The sequence below is a fragment of the Dipodomys ordii genome, unplaced genomic scaffold, assembly GCF_000151885.1.
Source record: "Dipodomys ordii isolate 6190 unplaced genomic scaffold, Dord_2.0 Scaffold117, whole genome shotgun sequence".
NCBI classification, from domain to species: Eukaryota; Metazoa; Chordata; class Mammalia; order Rodentia; family Heteromyidae; genus Dipodomys; species Dipodomys ordii.
Window position 1 is genome coordinate 1,500,156 of NW_012267333.1, and position 19,184 is coordinate 1,519,339.

At 46.6% G+C, this 19,184-nt stretch overlaps 1 protein-coding gene across 1 annotated transcript in view; it reads left to right on the forward strand.

Annotated features, from left to right (window-relative positions):
- The window catches only part of Ddb1 (damage-specific DNA binding protein 1, 127kDa), a 32,214-nt gene extending 17,110 nt beyond the window's left edge, over positions 1–15,104 (forward strand). The window contains exons 16-22 of the mRNA XM_013028990.1: positions 7,041–7,135; positions 10,853–11,023; positions 11,364–11,473; positions 11,650–11,819; positions 12,022–12,124; positions 13,755–13,878; positions 14,276–15,104. Of these exons, the coding sequence (XP_012884444.1) occupies positions 7,041–7,135; positions 10,853–11,023; positions 11,364–11,473; positions 11,650–11,819; positions 12,022–12,124; positions 13,755–13,878; positions 14,276–14,359 (857 nt within the window). The 3' untranslated portion in view covers positions 14,360–15,104. The remainder of the gene's footprint in view (positions 1–7,040; positions 7,136–10,852; positions 11,024–11,363; positions 11,474–11,649; positions 11,820–12,021; positions 12,125–13,754; positions 13,879–14,275) is intronic.
- Positions 15,105–19,184: the final 4,080 nt, after the last annotated feature.

The window sequence follows — 19,184 nt, forward strand, 5'->3', positions numbered from 1 at the left end:
GGCTTTTTTCTTTTTGCTTATGTGGTGCTGAGGAATCGAACCCAGGGCCTCATGCATGCAAGGCAAGCACTCTACCACTGAGCCACCTTCCCACCTCAACTAGTCTAAAATTTCTAAGATCAGTCTCTTGGGCTTTGATAGCCTTTATAAAATAATGATTACCTTAAAGTTTGCCTCCAAGTTAATTTGATCAGTGTCCTTGCTGCCTCTGCTTTGGTATGTCCAAAGTGCTGAGCCTTCTAATGTTGCTGTCTCTCCCTTGCAGTCCCAGAACCCTTTGGAGGGGCCATCATCATTGGACAGGAGTCCATCACCTATCATAATGGTGACAAATACCTGGCGATTGCACCTCCTATCATCAAGGTGAGCAATAGTTTTTACATTTTCCTTTATCTTAATCTTATCTTACTTCCCTCTTTCTCTTCAATTGTTAGGAGAATCACAGATGTCTGTCACACTATATAGACATTGTGCAAAAAACACTGGTTTTTTATGGGGCACGCAGATCAGCCTGGTTTTCTGTACAATGTCTTGCTTGCAGTCAAAGTAGATTGATCCTTTTGAAACATTGTTAGGGACAACTTAACGAAAGGGAGATTTGGGGTGTGAATATAGCTTGATGGTAAGAGTACCTTGCCTAGCATTCATGAGGCTCTAGGTTTGGTCCCCAGCACCAAAAAAGGAGGAAAGTTTATTAAACATAGTTTTAGCACTCTCTCATGCTCTCAAGACAGCTAATATAGCGATAAATTATGTAGCTTTTATAAAGACATTTAAAAATTAGTCATGAAAATTTCAAGCTTCAAATTGGGTCATGAAAAACCTCCAAAGCTTCATTTTACTTGTATTTATTGAGAATAAAGAGTAAAACTGGTAGCATTAGTAGTAGGAAATGAGGAGTCATAGTGTGGATAAGTAACAAAACCTGTGCTGGCATTCATGGTCTAGTGGATGCTTGTTGTAGCTGTGTGTGTGCACACATGTGTATATGTATACACATATACACACACATCAATCCTGGGGCTTGAACTCAGGGCCTAGGTGTTGTCTTTAGCTAGCACTCTACTACTTGAGCTCTACTTCCTGCTTTTTGCTGGCTGATTGGAGATGAGAACCTCATGGGCTTTCCTTCCTGGGTTGGCATCAAACTGCTGTTCTCAGATCTTAGCCTCCTGATTATGAGATTATAGACCTGAGCCACTGGCAAACCTATTTCTAATGGAACAGTTATAAGTGCTTCTTTTCCCATCTGCCATGTATATGTACCTGCGTGTGTGTGTGTGTGTGTGTATGTGCGTGTTTGTACGTGTGCGTGCACATAGGTGTATATATATCATCTAGGACCTTGTGCTTGCTAGGCAACTGACACTGAGCTCTCTCCCCAGCTGCCAGATTTCTACATGGTTTTTGTTTTCCATAGAATAATGGGTGAGATAACGCTTAAGGCATTTTGAAAATTGCTTCTTTTTTAAGGCTGTTTTGAAAATTGCTTTCATAGTAAAGTCTGCCCACTGTCTCTCTTGTCCATACATGATTGAATTCATTGCCAGTGAATTAGCTGGGTTTGGTGAAGAGCATGGCTGCCAGGGTTTACTTTCTTATTTGGAAGATGCTGACCATAATTACTGTGCCCTCATGCTTGGCAGCAAAGCACAATTGTGTGCCACAATCGTGTGGACCCTAATGGTTCCAGATACCTGCTGGGAGACATGGAAGGACGGCTTTTCATGCTGCTGTTGGAGAAGGAGGAGCAAATGGATGGCACTGTCACACTCAAGGATCTCCGTGTAGAACTCCTTGGAGAGGTAGGGCTTGTCCCTGCTCCTGTGCCTCATTTGAGCTGTCTAGTGATCTTAGGTGTGTAGTTCCACAATACTACTCTGGGAATTATGTTGTTTGGCTGTTGATCATTTTGTGGAGGTTGAATTTTCAATGGCTTAGATGTAAGAATCCATAGGTTGTGGGGATATAAAGTAAGGGAAACAGCTAGGAATGGTGGTATATGCCAGTTATGTCAGCATTTGGGAGCTGAGTCCAGCTGTATAGTGTGATACTCAAGAACCCAAGAAAAGGCAGGAGAGGTAAGAAAACAATAATACAATTTGGAATTGAAGTTTGTTTCTAACAAACAATACTTATGCAGTGACCTTTAGAAATTCCTAATTATTTTTGCCTGGAAGTATTGACATTGAGATTAAAGTTGTTGTTTGTAGAAGGCATATGCAAGGTAAGTCTTAGATTTTTCTGACTGAAGGAATATGGTTCACAGAGAATCATGAACTTCAGGGACAGTTGCTTAGTGTGACCTGAGGATTTAAAATGGCTGCAGAGGATTGTCAGCAGGTGGCAGAAGCAGGGCAGGGGTAGGAAAGGGGTCATCTGGAAATGGACATTTGGTGGTACACCTCTGGAGTCTGCCCTGTGTGTCAAAGTCCATGTAGGGTCCAGTTTGATTTCGCTTATGTGCCAATTTTTTTCCAGACCTCCATTGCCGAGTGCCTGACGTACCTGGATAATGGGGTGGTGTTTGTTGGGTCTCGCCTTGGTGACTCCCAGCTTGTGAAGGTGAGGAGACATCTTGTTTCTGGCTTCTTTTCCTCATGTTTCTTCACAGATTGCTTCTGTGTTTTATGCCTCATAATCTCCAGTTTATCTGCATCTTATCCCTGACCAGCTCTTTGTCTTAATGGTTCTTCGGCAAATGTGCCAGGCAAGGTAAGGTGAGAGTTGCTGTGAATTTAATGATGAATAATACCCAGCTTCCACCCTCAGGTAGATCATAGTCTAAAGTGATGGAACTTTCCCCTTTAGAATATGAAAACTCTGGACTTTATGTATAGAAAAACACATTTTGCACTAGTTTTTAAGAAGCTACTGTTTCTCTGAACCCATGCATGGGACTCTAGGTTAGAACTTGCTGACTGGTTAGTAGGTCCATTGTGGAAATAATCATGTTCCTTAGTCAGTAGTTCCCTTTTAGAAGCATCTTAAAGCGTAAGAAGGGGACAGAGCTAGCAGGATGGAAATTTGCTTGAGAATGATATACATCTCTTTAGGGTTAGTCTTTTAGGGGCATTGTGGGACTAACATTGTTCTTTCTTTTTAAGCTCAATGTTGATAGCAATGAGCAAGGCTCCTATGTTGTGGCCATGGAAACCTTTACCAATTTAGGACCCATTGTGGATATGTGTGTGGTGGATCTGGAGAGACAGGGGCAGGGGCAGGTAAGAGGGTCATGTGGAAATGCCTGATTGATACCTGTTCAAATTGTCTGCCTTGTCTGGCTTATCTAGAATGGGGAATACACACTGAATGTACTTTTAAGACCCTTGTTCCCCAATCCTAGCGATATAGGAGAACTGTGACACACACACACATACACACAATCACAGTCACGCAATCTGTAATCCCACAAGTACTGTTAGAATGATTCTTGGCTATCCAGCTGGGAACTAAGAGTCATTTGCCCATAGTAATCTAATAAATAGCCAGATCCTGTGTTTTTTCTAGTAAACGAGGTTCCAGTATCTAAGTAAGTTTACTAGGAACACTGATAGGAGATTTTGTTTCTTGACTAGAACATCCTATCTGCTTGGTAAAGCCAAAGGCCTTTGGAAATCAACCTCTGCTGGGTCTGCATCCTCAAATTTAGTTCCAGTGAGGGTCCGGGGAATTAGGGCTGCCTAAATTTCCTGAACAGGGTATTGAGAAACCTTTTTTCTACTTGCAGCTGGTCACTTGCTCTGGGGCCTTCAAGGAAGGTTCCTTGAGGATCATCCGGAATGGAATTGGAATCCATGAGCATGCCAGCATTGACTTACCAGGCATCAAAGGTAGCCTTTTGGTAGACAAAAGATGCAGATTTTACTTTTGTGACTTTGGCCTTTGACTTTGTTACGTGTTGTGAAGGCATGTTGATAGGAGCTAGTAGAAAACAGATAAATGAAGAACAGGATAACCCATAATGATAAATTATATGTAGAAACTTAAGCATATTTTAAAATAGTACAAAAGAAAACATAAAAAATACTCTTGATAAAACCTGAATATTGGAAGCTGAGCAAGGTGGCTCATACCTGTAATCCTAACTACTCAGGAGACTGTAATCTGAGGATTGCAATTCAAAGGTAGCCGAGGCAGGAAAGGCTGTGAAACTTATCTCCAATTAACAACCAGAAAACTGGAAGTGGCGCTGTGGTTCAAGTTGTAGAGTGCTCACCTTGGGCTGAAGAGCTGAGGGACAGCGCCTAGGCCCCCAGCCGACCAAAAAAAAGCAACCTCCCAAACACCTGAGTATTGTGAGAGAAGCTTAATGTTTATATAAGGGAACACTGTTAGCTAATTCAGAAGACATGATGGACTGAATAAACTAGTTGCAATTCATCTTACAGACACAAGCCCAGAACTTTTAAATGGGTATACCAAGCACACTTTTTTTGGCCAGTCCTGGGACTTGAACCTTGGGCCTGGCCAGGTGCTCTACCACTTGAGCCACACCTCCACTTGTTTTTTTCTGAGTAGTTTATTGAAGATAAGTGTCAGGCTTTTCTGCCTGGGCTGGCTTCAAACCACAATCCTCAGATCTCAGCCTCCTGAGTAGCTAGGATTATAGGTGTAAGCCACCGGCACCCAGCCCAAGCACTCATTTTTTAATTTATAAAACATCTAGAAGAGCACCAAATTTCGGTTCCCAAATTGGCAAAGGATATGACTAGGCAGGGAACAGTGCTCACATATAATAAGAAAAGGTATAAATCAAAAAATACTGGGACTGGGCTGGGAAGATGGCTCAGTGGTAGAGTGCTTGCCTTGCATGCCTGAGGCCCTGGGTTCGATTCTTCAGCACCACATAAGCAAAAAGAAAAAAGCCGGAAGTGGCGCTGTGGCTCAAGTGGTAGAGTGCTAGCCTTGAGCTGAAGGGCTGAGGGACAGCGCCCAGGCCCAGAGTTCAGGCCCCATGACCGGACCCCCCCCAAAAAAAAAATATATTCTGTACTTCCCTTTAATCTGTTAGTTGAGTTTTGGAGTAGGTGAGCAGGTTTTTTTGTTGTTGCTGTTTTGTTTTCTCTTTGAAAGGCAGAAGAAAAGAGTGTTGAACAATGGGTGAAAGAATCTAGTAGTCAGAATATGGTTGTGATTTATATTTGGGGCATATTCCTGTAAACCACTCCATTGAGAGACTCAGATGAAGAGGATTGTGGTTTGAGGACCTCCAAAATTGAGACCCCCCCATCTCAGCAATCCAGCTAACTGTGTTATATGCCTGTCATACCAGCTATGTGGGAGGCAGAGGTAGAAAGATCATAGTGCAGTGCTGTCCTCATGTAAAATATTAATGACTATACCTAAAAAATAAGCAAAAAGGAGTTGGGGGTATGGCTCAAGTGGTAGAACATCTGCAAGCTTGAGACCCTGAGTTAAATCCTGGTATTCCTGCTGGGCGCAGATGGCTCACACCTGTAGAGGCTGAGATCTGAGAATCACAGTTCAAAGCTGGCTGGGGCAGGAAAGTCTGTGAGACTCTTATCTCCAATAAACCACCAGAAAACCGGAACTGGTGCTGTGGCTCAAGTGGTAGACTGCTAGCCTTGAGCTGAAGAGCTGAGGGACAGCACCCAGGCCCAGAGTTCAGGCCCCATGACCCACCAAAAAAACAAACCCAGTACTCCAAAACAAAATGAGTTCTCCATTTGTTTCTACTGGACTGCTCAGGCATTGGGCTTTTTACAGCTTTAGCACTTAGAACTCTTTCTCTTCTCACCCAAGAAAAGATGTGGATCTAAAGACTAGTTGTCATCCATAGGTCTCATATCAGAGGTCTTAGAAGGGATTTGGTGTCCTCCTTAAAGAATAGATCTGAAGCTGACAGGGGAAAGACAGGTCTTGCGACCTCCTGGAATCACCTCACATTGTCTTATAGTTTGTGGTTCATGCTTTAGTATGAGGGATGAGGAACTTTTTACTGCCAAGGGCCATTTGGATATTTATAACTCCCAAGGACCATAAAAAATTAGTACCAGTCAGGCTCCGGTGGCTCACACCTATAATACTAGCTACCTAGGAGGCTGAGATCTGAGGATTGTGGTTTAAAGCCAGCCCTGGTAGGGAAGTCTATGAGACTCTTATCTCCACCAAGCTAATTACCAAAAAGTCTAGGAGTAGAACTGTGGCTCAGGTGGTAGAATGCTAGCTTTGTACAAAAGAAGCTCAGAGACAGTGCCCAGGCCCTAAGTTAAAGCCCCAAGACCGGCACACACACAAAATTAGTATAGGTATCCACTACAGGCACCTGGCAAGAAGTATACAAAAAATATGTGTGGTTGAGGCTGAGAATGTGGCTAGTGGTAGCATGCATGAAGCCCTGGGTTCGATTCTTTAGTATAACATACACAGAAAAAAACAGAAGTGGTGCTGTGGCTCAAGTGGTAGAGCACTAGCCTTGAGCAGAAGAAGCTCAGGGACAGTGCCTAGGCCCTGAATTCAAGCCCCAGGACTGGCAAAAAACAAAAAACCAAAACATGTATGGCACCAGGCACTGGTAGCTCATGCCTAGCTACTTAGGAGGCTGAGATCAAAGCCAGCCTGGGTTGAAAAGTCCCTGTGAGACTCTTGCTTCTAATTAACCACTCAAAAACTGGAAATGGAGCTGTGTCTCAAAGTGTACAGTACTAGCCTTGAGCAAAAGTACAAAAGGAGGGGGGGAAGGATGGAAAATAAACACACAAAAAAAAGTACAAAAAGACAGCCCCTAGGCCCTGAGTTCAAGCCCCATGACTGCGTAAAAAACAAACATGCGTATGTGTCCTGTCATGTACCAAATGATTTCTTGGGCCTTGAATAGCTCATGGGCTGGACATTCCCCAGCCCTGAGTGGTGTTTCACCTCAGTGTATATTTGACTGTATTTCTTGATTTTCCAATGAGAGTTCAGGAGGCATGAATTAAAGCCAAAAGGGCAACCAGGGGACTCTTGACTAGATAAAATGTGGGCTCATAGAAAAAAACTGAAAAAATATCTCTTCCCTCTTCCTCTTCCCCTAGGAAAACTACAGACTGTGGCTGAAAAGGAAGTGAAAGGCGCTGTGTATTCTATGGTGGAGTTTAACGGGAAGCTCCTTGCCAGCATCAACAGCACGGTGAGGCCACACCTTGTGGGATTGTACTTCAGGTGGCACACCACTGTCTGCAGAGCATTTCTCTTGTTTCCTAGAGCTGTGTGTGTTCAGTGTTGGGAATCAAGCCCAGAACCTTGCATATTCTATTCTAGGGAAGCACTCTACCCTTGATTGAATCCCCAGTTTGACTATATATACTTAAATGTAATAGTTTGACTCTCTCTGCCACCCCCCCCCCCCCCAGTAGCCACCCATTAATGTTAAAAAGCAGATGGACCTGACTAGTGGCTCATCTATAATCCAGACTACCAGGGAGGTTTGAAGTTTGAGGCCAGTTGATGCAGAAAAGTCTTCTCAACTTCTTTTTGGTTGTTTTTAGTGCACACATATCCCAGCTATGTAAGGAGGTAAGATAAAGTTACAGGCCAACCAGACAAAAGTCCAAGAGACTCCCTCTCAACCCGAGGTGCTGGTGCATCCCTGCCTTCTAGGTGAATTGTGGGCCAGGCATTCACCTATGCAGAATAGGAGCCCTTATCTCAAAAATAACCAGTTCAGGTGTGGCTCCTGTCTGGTAAGTGCAAGGCCCCAAGTTAAAATTTTAGTACCACCCAAATCCAAACAAATAAAATTGATTTGAAGTGCGTGTGCGTGCGTGCGTGTGTGTGTGTGTCCTGGTTGAACTCAGGGTCTGGGATTGTGTGTGTGTGTGTGTGTGTGTGTGTGTGTGTCCTGGTTGAACTCAGGGTCTGGGATTGTGTGTGTGTGTGTGTGTGTGTGTGTATGTGTGTGTGTGTCCTGGTTGAACTCAGGGTCTGAGCACTGTCCCTGATTTTAAGTGTGTGTGTGTATCCTGGTTAAACTCAGGGTCTGAGCACTGTCCCTGATTTTAAGTGTGTGTGTGTGTGTCCTGGTTGAACTCAGGGTCTGAGCACTGTCCCTGAGCTTCTTTAGCTCAAGGCTAGCGCTCTACCACTTGAGCTACAGTGCCACTTCCAGCCTTTTCTGCTTATGTGGTACTGAGGAATCAAACCCAGGGCTCCATGCATGCTAGGCAAGCACTCTACCAACTAAGCCACATTCCCAGCCTAATAATGCATTTTAACATGAGATTTTTTTTTTTTTGGTGGGGGGGTCCAGTCGTGAGGCCTGAACTCTGGGCCTGGGCGTAGTCCCTCAGCTCTTCAGCTCAGGGCTAGCGCTCTACCACTTGAGCCACAGCGCCACTTCTGGCTTTTTTCTTTTTGCTTATGTGGTGCTGAGGAATCGAATCCAGGGCCTGATGCATGCAAGGCAAGTGCTCTACCACTGAGCCACCTTCCCAGCCTATAACAAGAGATATTTAAAACATTATTTCAACATGAAATTTAAAAACATTTTTTTCAGTCATGTGGCTTGAACTCAGGGCCTGAGTGCTGTTCCTGAGTTCTTTTGCTCAAGGATGATTGATACTCTACCACTTTGAGCTATAGAACCTTTTCTGGTGGTTAACTCGAGATAAAAATTTCATGGACTGTGGCTGGGAAGGTGGCTCAGTGGTAGAGTGCTTGCCTTGCATGCTTGAGGCCCTGGGTTCGATTCCTCAGCACCACTTAAGCAAAAAGAAAAAAAAAAGCTGGAAGTGGTGCTGTGGCTCAAGTGGTAGAGCACTAGCCTTGAGCTGAAGAGCTGAGGGACAGCGCCCAGGCCCAGAGTTCAGGCCCACGACTGGACCCCAAAAAAAAAAATTTCATGGACTTTCTTACTTGGTCTGGCTTTGAACCGTGATCCTCAGATCCCAACCTCCTGAGCAGCTAGGATTGCAGGTTGTGAGCCACCAGCACCCAGCCGTGCAATCAGTTTAAACACTATTAATGAGACTTTTTTCTTGTTAAGATTAAAATCTGTGATTTTTATACTCATAGCACTTCTCAACCTGGAGTAACCACGTTTCAGGTGTTTTGTAGCCACATGTGGCAATAATTAGATCTGGAGTCTTTATGGGAAAGAATGAGAATTGGACATTTAGTGATAGTGAGCTTGATCTTGACTGTCTCCATGGTGATGGTGAATGGGACACAGAGTATAGAGAGGGAGATGGTGTTGGCAGGAGCAAATGGCTGAGGTAGTTTCTTTACTCCAGTCATTGGAGGAGTAGAGGCACAGAAGGGTTAAGGTTGAAGATCAGATGCTCAAAAGGAACTCTGCTGATGGAGGTGTGTTGGACCTAATTCTTAATTCTTTTGTGTGTGTGGCGGCGGTGGCGGGGAGAGGTGACAGTACTGAGGCTTGAACTCAGGGCCTGGGTGTTGCCCGTGAGCTGCTTTGCCCAAGTTTGATGCTCTACCACTTGAGCCACAGTTCCACTTCTGGCTTTTTGGATATTTTATTAGAGATGCGGGTCTTAATGAACTTTCATGTGCAGGTTGGCTTAAAACTCAAATCTCAGATTCCTGAGTAGCTGAGTAGCTAGGATTATAAACATTATTATTAGTCCCTCTTGGTGAATAATGTGTGGAGCTGGGGTTCCTTGAATATATCTTTGAAAAATCTTGGCTTACTGCATTGTGCCTACAAGTTTAGATATGCAGTGGCCATGGCTGAATGACCTGGGCCTGGACAGCCTGTCTAGTCAGACATATTGTGTTTGTCTGCCTGAGCAGTGGGCAGTGCCGAATACTTCCACCTGTCCACTGGTTAGAAGGCCTCTTTGTTCTTTTAGAGATGTGGTTGATTCAAGAAGAATTGTAGTGAAAGGGGGATAGTGTTTCTTTTATCCTCTTGTGGGCAGTGGGGTGTCCACAGAAGCTAGTTCTTCAGATTCCTTTAGTTCCCAGCAATGTTTCTGTTACTTTCCCGTTGTTTACTTGCTAGGTTCATATAAAAAAGTTCCAGGGATGTGCATGTTTTGGGAAAGGTTGAGAAAAGGCAGTTTGTTAGGAGTTCATCAGTTCCTTTCTGACCGGGGAATTGGAGATGGATCTTCTCTTTCTAGAGATTTTTCTGTAGGTCTTTTACCAAATGTAAGTTAAAAAAAGACTCTTGCAATGTATTATACTTACAATACTAATACAAGTTTTATACCTGCATTATTATTTCTTTGGCCTTATGCTCTCTCTTAGCTTTTTTGCTCAAAGCTGGTGATTTGGTGCTTGAGCTCTATTTCTACTTCTGGCATTTTGTTAGTTTATTGGCGATAATAGTCTCTTGGGATTTGTCAGCCAGGGCTGGCTTCCAACTACAATTCTCAGATCCTCCGATCTTAGCCTCCTGAGTAGCTAGGATAACAAGCACGAACCACTGACAATAGGCTGGACTCCTTTTTTTTTTTTTTTTTTGGTTGGTCATGGGTCTTAAACTCTGGGCCTAGGCACTGTCCCTCAGCTCTTCAGCTCAAGGCTAGCACTCTACCACTTGAGCTACAGCGCCACTTCCGGCTTTTTCTGTTTATGTGGTGCTGAGGAATCAAACCCAAGGCCTCACGCATGTGAAGCAAGCACTCTACCACTGAGCTACCTTCCTAGCCCTGGACTCCTTTTTTATATAAAGGAGAACTTTGTATTCTCAGTTTAGTGCTTACTGTTTTCTTATATCATCAGTATATAATACTGAGAAAAAGAATGTCCCTCCCAGTACTACATAGACCACTTATAACCCCATCCATCAGACCCTGTGGGTAACAGTGCTTTGGTGGAAAATTGAGTGGGCTAGTCATTCTTGGAGGACTGGGACCTCTGCTGACTTTAACCCATCTTCCAGGTACGGCTGTATGAGTGGACCACAGAGAAGGAGCTCCGCACCGAGTGCAATCACTACAACAACATCATGGCCCTCTACCTGAAGACCAAGGGTGACTTCATCCTTGTAGGTGACCTCATGCGCTCAGTGCTGCTGCTTGCCTACAAGCCCATGGAGGGAAACTTTGAAGAGGTAGGGGACACAGACTTCTGATTAAATACCCTGTAGGCATTTCATTGGAAGAATAATCAAGGCCAGTGGGAGCAGAAGTGTTTCCTTGGGACACATTCTGTGTAAAGTATTTTTTAAAGAACCCTCAACCTGAGCTCAATTAGATTTTGTCCTGAAAATTGCAATCAGATGGCCTACATTGGTCAGATTTGGGAGGGAGGAATCTCTAGATGTCACCCTGTGTTTAACAGAATGACAGAATAGGACTTGGCTTCTAATAAAAGAAAGACAGGTCCCAGAATTGTATTTCATGCAAACTGCTCACTTGTTTTTTTTTAACCACACCTTGCCTCTTTTTAAGATTGCCCGAGATTTTAATCCCAACTGGATGAGTGCAGTGGAAATCTTGGATGATGACAATTTCCTGGGGGCTGAAAATGCCTTCAACTTGTTTGTCTGTCAGAAGGACAGGTGAGTGACCACCACAGGAACAGTGGTGAGGCAGACCTGTGTTGTGTAGGACTGGAGCTCAGTTGCTCTTTGATTAGTAGCATTTCTTTCATGAGAATCAAAAAGCCCATAGGCAGGCTCTCCAGGATGCCCAGCACACATGCTATTCACGTCTGTGCTGTGTGTCCACCTTGCAGTGCTGCTACTACTGACGAGGAACGGCAGCACCTACAAGAGGTTGGGCTCTTCCATCTGGGCGAATTTGTCAACGTCTTCTGCCATGGCTCTCTGGTTATGCAGAATCTGGGCGAGACTTCTACCCCTACACAGGGCTCAGTGCTCTTTGGCACAGTCAATGGCATGATTGGTAAGGATACACCTGCAGAGCATGCTCCCACACAGGCCTTCTTTCTGAGACTACCATTTGGAGGGTTGGGGAAGAAGAACAGATAGATACCTAGGAGTTTGCCACAGGCTGCAGCATTCTCCTTTTGGTGCTTACCTGGTGGACTTGCTGCAGCTCTGGAGCACTCTGCCCTCAGCAGCTCATTGCACCCTTCCTTCTTCAGGGCTGGTGACCTCACTGTCAGAGAGTTGGTACAACCTCCTGTTGGACATGCAGAACCGACTCAATAAAGTCATCAAAAGTGTGGGCAAGATCGAACACTCCTTATATCCTTCCCACCCAGAGCCTCCCTGCTGGGAAGCATCCCCAAACCTGCACAGCGTCTTCAGAAATGCTTGATTAGATTTGTGGACCGAACAGGTTCGTTTGTTTTTTTCCTTTTTAATTTTTCTGTTTGGAAGATTTTAAAACATACACAATGGTAGAGGGAGATTAGAATAAATGCTCACATACTTAGCACCCAACTGGTAGACTATACAGGCAGCTGGTCTGTCCTAGGATGTACAGACAGGTACCTTCCACTTCTGAGCTGGCTCTGCCTCTGGCTTCTTGGGTGCATGTTGGACAGGAACTCAGGTTACAGTATAGGAGGGAGATCAGCTTCTTGGGTCTTGCTAAGGGCACAACAGGGGAGAGCATTGTGTAGAAGGTACAATTCCAGAAGCTTAAGGGTCAGCTGTCTAGGGACACAAGAGTCCCAAGTCCTTTTGGAAAGTCCTCACCCAGGAATCTTTTGGGCAAGACTTAGATGACTGATTCTCTTCAGGTTCTCCTAAAAGTGCTTTTTAAAAAATGTTTATAGCTGGGCACTGGTGGCTCATACCTGTAATATTAGCTACTCAAGGGCCAGGAAGGTGGTTCAGTGGTAGAGTGCTTGCCTTGCATGTATGAGGCCCTGGGTTCGATTCCTCAGCACCACATAAAAAAAAAGCCGGAAGTGGCACTGTGGCTCAAATGGTAGAGAGCTAGCCTTGAGCTGAAGAGCTGAGGGACAATGCCCAGGCCCAGAATTCAGGCCTCACAAGCGGACCCCCCCCCCCAAAAAAAAAATAGCTACTCAGGAGGCTGAGATCTGAGGATCATGATTAAGCCAGCTTGGCAAGTGAAAGTCCATGAGAGTCTTTATGGCCAATTAACCACCAGAAAATGGGAAGTGGCTCTGTGGCTCAAGTTTATATCTGCAGGGTGCCAGTGATTTGTGCCTAGAATCCTAGTTACTCACGAGACTGAGACCTGAGGATTACAATTCAGAGCCAGCCCTGGCGGGTGAGACTCCAATTAACCACCAAAAAACTGGGAGTGGTGCTATGGCTATAAGTGGTAGAATGTTATCCTTGAATGAAAAAGCTCAGAGACAGTACCCAGGCTCTGAGTTCAAGCCCTACAACCGACCAAAAAAAAAAAAAGTTTCTATCCATCTGAACTTTACATTGATAATTTGACCTGTATTTTAAAAACATTTTTAAAGATCACCCTAGTTGAGAACCATTGGGTTGTCAATACATTTTTTTAATTCCCCAAGTGACAAAAGTAATAGTGGCTTCAGGAAGCTGTCATTTCCTCCTCCCATCTTTTTTTTTTTGGGTGGGGGGTGTCCGGTCGTGGGGCCTGAACTCTGGGCCTGGGCACTGTCCCTCAGCTCTTCAGCTCAAGGCTAACGCTCTACCACTTAGCCACAGTGCCACTTCCGGCTTTTTTCTTTTTGCTTATGTGGTGCTGAGGAATCGAACCTAGGGCCTCATGCATGCAAGGCAAGCGCTCTACCACTGAGCCAACTTCCCAGCCCTCCTCCTCCCATCTTGATAGTCCCCACAGACCAGGGTCCTGCTCAGGGTAGGGATGATTGAGAGTAAGGGTGTTTCCAGATAGGCCACCTTCCTTAACTCATCTGCCCACCTGGAGATCCTTTCACACTGAGCGAAAGACAGAGCCAGCTACGGGCTTCATCGATGGTGACCTGATTGAGAGTTTCTTGGATATTAGCCGTCCCAAGATGCAAGAGGTCGTGGCAAACCTACAGGTGAGCAGAGGGGCTGGGCCACTCCGATGGGGTCAAAGGTCAGAGCCTGCCTGGTCCCAGTACCTCTCCTTGGATCTGAGCAGTCATCAGCCCTGCACAGTACTTACTGCACAGGCAAGGCAGTGTCATTAGGCTCACAGTACCAAGTCCCAGGCATAGTGCTCAGAACTCTACCCTAAAGGCACATCTCAGAGATCTCTGGTAAAACCTGAAGGTGGGAAGTAGGGTGGTTCTGGAGGTTGGGATATTGCTCTGTGGGGAGGGATATGTACCAAGGGGCAAGAGTGGGTTTCTGGTGAGTCCTTTCTCTCTGGTAGTACTGGCCAGTGAGCATCTCTGTATCCCACCGAAGGCATGTGCCCCCTTGCCCTCATGGCCTCCCTTCCTGTCATTGCAGTATGATGATGGCAGTGGTATGAAGCGAGAGGCCACAGCTGACGACCTCATCAAGGTTGTGGAGGAGCTCACTCGGATCCATTAGCCCAGGGCAGGGAGCTCCTTTCCTGCTCTCCCTGAAGGCTCTGCTGTTCTGCCCTCCACCCTCCCTTTCCTCTCCCACCGTTGTCTTCTTGGCCATGGGAGGCTTTTCCTTAAGCCCGCTGCCCTGAAAGCCACAGCTCACCTTTGTGGAAATGGGGCTTTCTTAGAACTAAAACCAGTTCACTGGAGACTTGGGAATGGGCTGAAGGTGGGGTATTTTCTCCCTGGATTTTTACCAGTCTTATATGATTCCAGCCATCACCTTGGACCACCAAGTCTTGATTGGTGTGCCAGTTGTCCTCCTTCTGGGGAGGGATTCTGCAGCCCTTGGGCTGAAAGGAAGCTCTGTGTGTGTGTGTGTGTGAGGAAGCTCTGTGTGTATGTGTGTGTGTGTGTGTGTGTGTGTGTGTGTGTGTGTCTGAGTGTACGTGTGTCTCACACTCATGCTTTGTCCTCTTTTTATTTAGGTTGTGGGTGTGGGGAGGTGAAGGCACAGGGAAGTGTCAGGAGGGTTTCATTGTCATGAAATGAGCTTCCTTTTGCTTTCTTCTCTCGCCTCTGAGAACATCAGCCTGGATGCCTGTCAGGTCATGGGCTGCCTGAGTGGGAACCTGGGATGGTGGATGATCCCCAAGCCACAGCCCTTTTGTCTCGGGGAACTCCCTTCTTCACAGAGAAGGTGGGGGCTGTGAATTGGTTGGTAGTTTCTGAGTTTTACCAAATAAAGTAGAATCTAAGAAGAAAGATCCATTTGTTCTGCCTTTCTGTTCTCTACCTAGTTCTCCAGCATCGTGGGTTCCGTGCTCACATGCACAAAGCAGGTGTCCTCTGCTTCAAGAGGCCACACCTCTGAGCCACACCTCCAGCCCAGTTCATTTTTTGTGATATTCCTAGTGGTTCTTTGAAAGCATCTGCTAGTAACCTACTGGTCCTGGGGCCTGGCGAGCTGCCTTTTCTGTCCCCATTTGCAGCCAGCATTGCTCCTGGACCACTAAGCAGCTCCGTGTGTACCTCACTACTTCCTTTTGCCACATTTATTTGCATCTCATTTCCCTTGGTAAGCTCAAGTGAAGTCAAGTGGCCTTTTTTTTTGGTCGTGGGGCTTGGGTGCTATACCCGCACTCTTCAGCTCAAGGCGAGCACTCTACCGCTTGGGCCACAGCGCCACTTCCTGTTTTCTATTGGTTTATTGGAGCTAAGACTCTCACGGACTTTCCTGCCTGGACTGGCTTTGAACCGTGATCCTCAGCTCTCAGCCTCCTGAGTAACTAGGATTACAGGCATGAGCCACCGCCGCCTGGCTCCAGTGGCCTCTATGAGGCTCACCATTTGGACCAGCAAACAAAGCATGTCATCTGTCAGCAGGGCAGGGTGGGCACATTAGGAATAAAGGCTGCTTTGTCCCTGCAGGGTTGATCCTGGGCATATTTGCTGGCTCCTTTAAGACCAGCTTTTGATAGGGTGTCAGGAAAATTATGATGTTAAGTTAGGTTGTGAGAGACTATAGCTTAAAGGAAAAGGAAAGCTCAAGGAATCAATCATCTCAGCTTTTGGGAGGAGCTCTTTTTTTTTTTTTTTTGCTGGTCATGGGGCCTTTAACTCTGGGTCTGGGTGCTGTCCCTCAGCTCTTCAGCTCTTCAGCTCAAGGCTAGCGCTCTACCACTGGAGCCACAGCGCCACTTCCAGCTTTTTCTGTTGATGTGGTGCTAAGGGCCTCATGCTTGCAAGGCATGGGTTTTTCTAAGTAAGTTTACTTCCTCAGAGACATTTGTGAATTATTGCCCTTTTCTCCTTTACTGTTTTTGGATTTCTGAGGGTGTCAGATAAGGATCTTCAGAGAAAAAAAATCAACACATTGAAAAGCTACCATTCAAATATGAAACTCAACACTGATTTGAATTCTTAAGAGTCAGGGCTTGGATTTGAAAGAGGTTGGCCCCCAGAGACCAGCCTTAATGAGGCAGGCAGGCAGGCAACATCTCCCAGTTTATGATTCTTTAAAAATTATAATCCTAAGCCGGGCATCGGTGGCTCATGCCTATAATTCTAGCTACTCAGGAGGTTGAGATCTGAGGATTGAGGTTGAAAGTCAGCCGGGGCAGGAAAGACCCTGAGACATCTCCAGTAAACCACTAGAAAACCGGAAAGTGGTGCTGTGGTTCAAGTGGTAGACTCAAGCCTTGAGCTGACGAGCTGAGGACAATACCCAGGCCCAGAGTTCAACAACAACAAAAAAAAATGTAATCCTAGTAGAGTGTATTGACTATAAGGTGCCAAGCAAGACCAAAAGGAATGTGGTAGGGGTGATGATTATGGTGCTTTGTTTAACTAGTGAGACAGGATCTCACTAGCCTAGGTTGGCTTCGAGCTCAAGATCCAGCTTCAGCCTTCCAAGTGCTGCATTATAGGTGTAGACCACAAAGTCCAGCCATTCAGGGGCTCTGCAGTGGTAAAACCCTCTGGCCACTGAGGCCTACTATATTGTTACTGAAAGCTGTAGATTCCTTGCAGTGTTTTGCAGTGTTTGTTTTGTTGTTGTTTCCTATAATCTGGGGCACACTGACTGGGGGCTGAGTTCTGGCAACCCTTTAGAAGCTGACATTCCTCTGTCACTCCCACATCCCTTCTGAAAAGCATTAATCACCTCCTAGGGGTAAAAGGTCTTTGGAGCCTTGCTCCAGCCAGTGCTCCAGCTGGCCAGTGCTACAGGAAAGCGCTGATGAGCTAGTCTCACTCCAGGCCTCAGCATGAATGGACCTTGGGGAGAATAGAAACACTGACTCATCACATGGCCATTTGGAAGGATCTCAAGCCAGAGGCCAGCATCCTGCAGCCAACAATAACTTGGATCCTTTGCTCTCAGTGGAGGGTCCTTTTGTCACTAAGAAGCCACAAGCCAGAGACATGAGGAGGACACTACAGCAACTTCAGTAAGGGATATCCCTAAACTAGTCCTTGAAGATGAATTAAGGTTAAGATAGAGATTCTCAAGAGTCAAACTAAATCCCTAGGCCAAACAAGAAGACAAGGAAAAAAAGCAAAAATGGAATCAAAGGAGCCAACTGTTAATGGCCAGGTGGGTTCCAAGAAGTTTGGGAAACAGGGAAAGTGAAGGAAATGCCAAGAGCAGTGCAAAATTCCCATCAGGAATTTCCTACCTAGTCTGTCTCCAGAATGTGCTGAAAACCTTGGACCCCACCCCTACCCCTTCTCCTTTTTGGGAGCCTTTTTGGCTTTCTGCTGGCTAATTGGAGATAAGAGTCTCACAGACTATTGCCTGGGCTGGCTTCTGATTTTTGTTTTTTTCTTTTTTGGTCATGGGGCTTGAACTTGGCCTGGGCACTGTCCCTGAGCCCTTCAGCTCAAGGCTAGTGCTCTACCACAGCACCACTTCCAGTTTTCTGGTGGTTAATTGGAGAGAGTCTCAGACTTTTCCTTCCTAGGCTGGCTTTGAACCACGGTCCTCGGATCTCAGCCTCCTGAGTAGCTACGATTACAGGCGTGAGCCATCAGCACCCAGCTTGAGCTAGCTTCCAACTGTGATCCTATAATTATAGCTCAGTCCCCTTAGTAGCTAGGATTACAGGCTGGGCCACTGGGTGAGGATTTTAAGTGCAAGCTGCATCTCCTGGGTCCACCTGCCATTGGGGGTGGGGAGGGGGTGGTGGTGATACAGAACAAACCAGAGTGAATTCTACTGGATGAAGGCGGGGGCATTAGCCCATGTGTGTTGGAGGCTGATAAATGGCATGAACCATGACATCCAGGTGAAGGAAATGTCCTGTGTGAAGTGAGATTTGGATAACTTCTAGGGCAAGGAAGGAGGAACACAGAGCACAGGTGTGTGAGTGGCAGTGGAGGGGGAAAGATGAGCCTATCCATGTTGGAGACTTGTTAACAAGTAATGAGGCATTTATTCCTGGGCATTATTTACACAAAAACTTGACTAACTGGGTCTGGATAGGTAGGGAAAAGATTCTTGTTCCCCATCTAAGGTAAAATTGACCCCCTGCCCCTTAGCTTTTTCTCAGCAGGATAACTGTAAATTCTGGATCCATCACTCTCCTGCTTCAATCCTTCTGCAGCCCTTTATAAAAGGGGGCAGTGGGGAGCCTTCCCGTTCTGCCTCCGTGGCTCCACTGCCCAGTTGCTCCAGCTACCCAGCTGTTTCCTCATCTCAGGGAAAGCAGGAGCCTGCCCATGGTGCCTAAGTGGCCTGCAAGTTCTAGGCCAGCTAGTGCCCCCTGGCCTGAGATAGAGGGACCCCACCTATCCATGCGTTCAGCCATGGTAGACAGGGATATTCTCACCTGGTGACATCCGGGTGGGTGCCTCGGGCTCCAGGCTCCATCCACGGGGCTGGCAGTGGCTCGGCGTGCGGGGCGCGCAGCGTTCAGCCCTGGCCTTGTTCCTGAAATGTCTTTCCAATCAGGGCGTCAGTCTGCCTCCCTCAGCTCTTCGCAGGAAGCCGACTCCCAAAGTGTGCAGGGGGTGTGGGCTGGAGGGTGAAGCCCCGCCCCCAGGGGTCCCTGATCTTTGCCCCCGCCCCAGGTTCCTGGCCTGCGGGGAGAGGCCTGCAGTGCTGCCTTTTGTGTGTTCCGCTGGGGGGGGCGGGGGTGCTGGGGACCCCCAGTCCCGCCCCAGCTGTCTGCCTGCCCAGGCCCGGGCCCCTCCTCTCGGCGGCCTCAGCCCCCTGGCTCGCTCCGCTCCGGGTGCCTGCTAGTTTGCTCCCCTCCGCGCCAGGAGGAGGGGCGAGGGCCGGCGGCTCCCTCCTGGTGCACGGAGCCCGAGCCCAGCGGGGGACCGGGGACCCACCACCGCTGGTC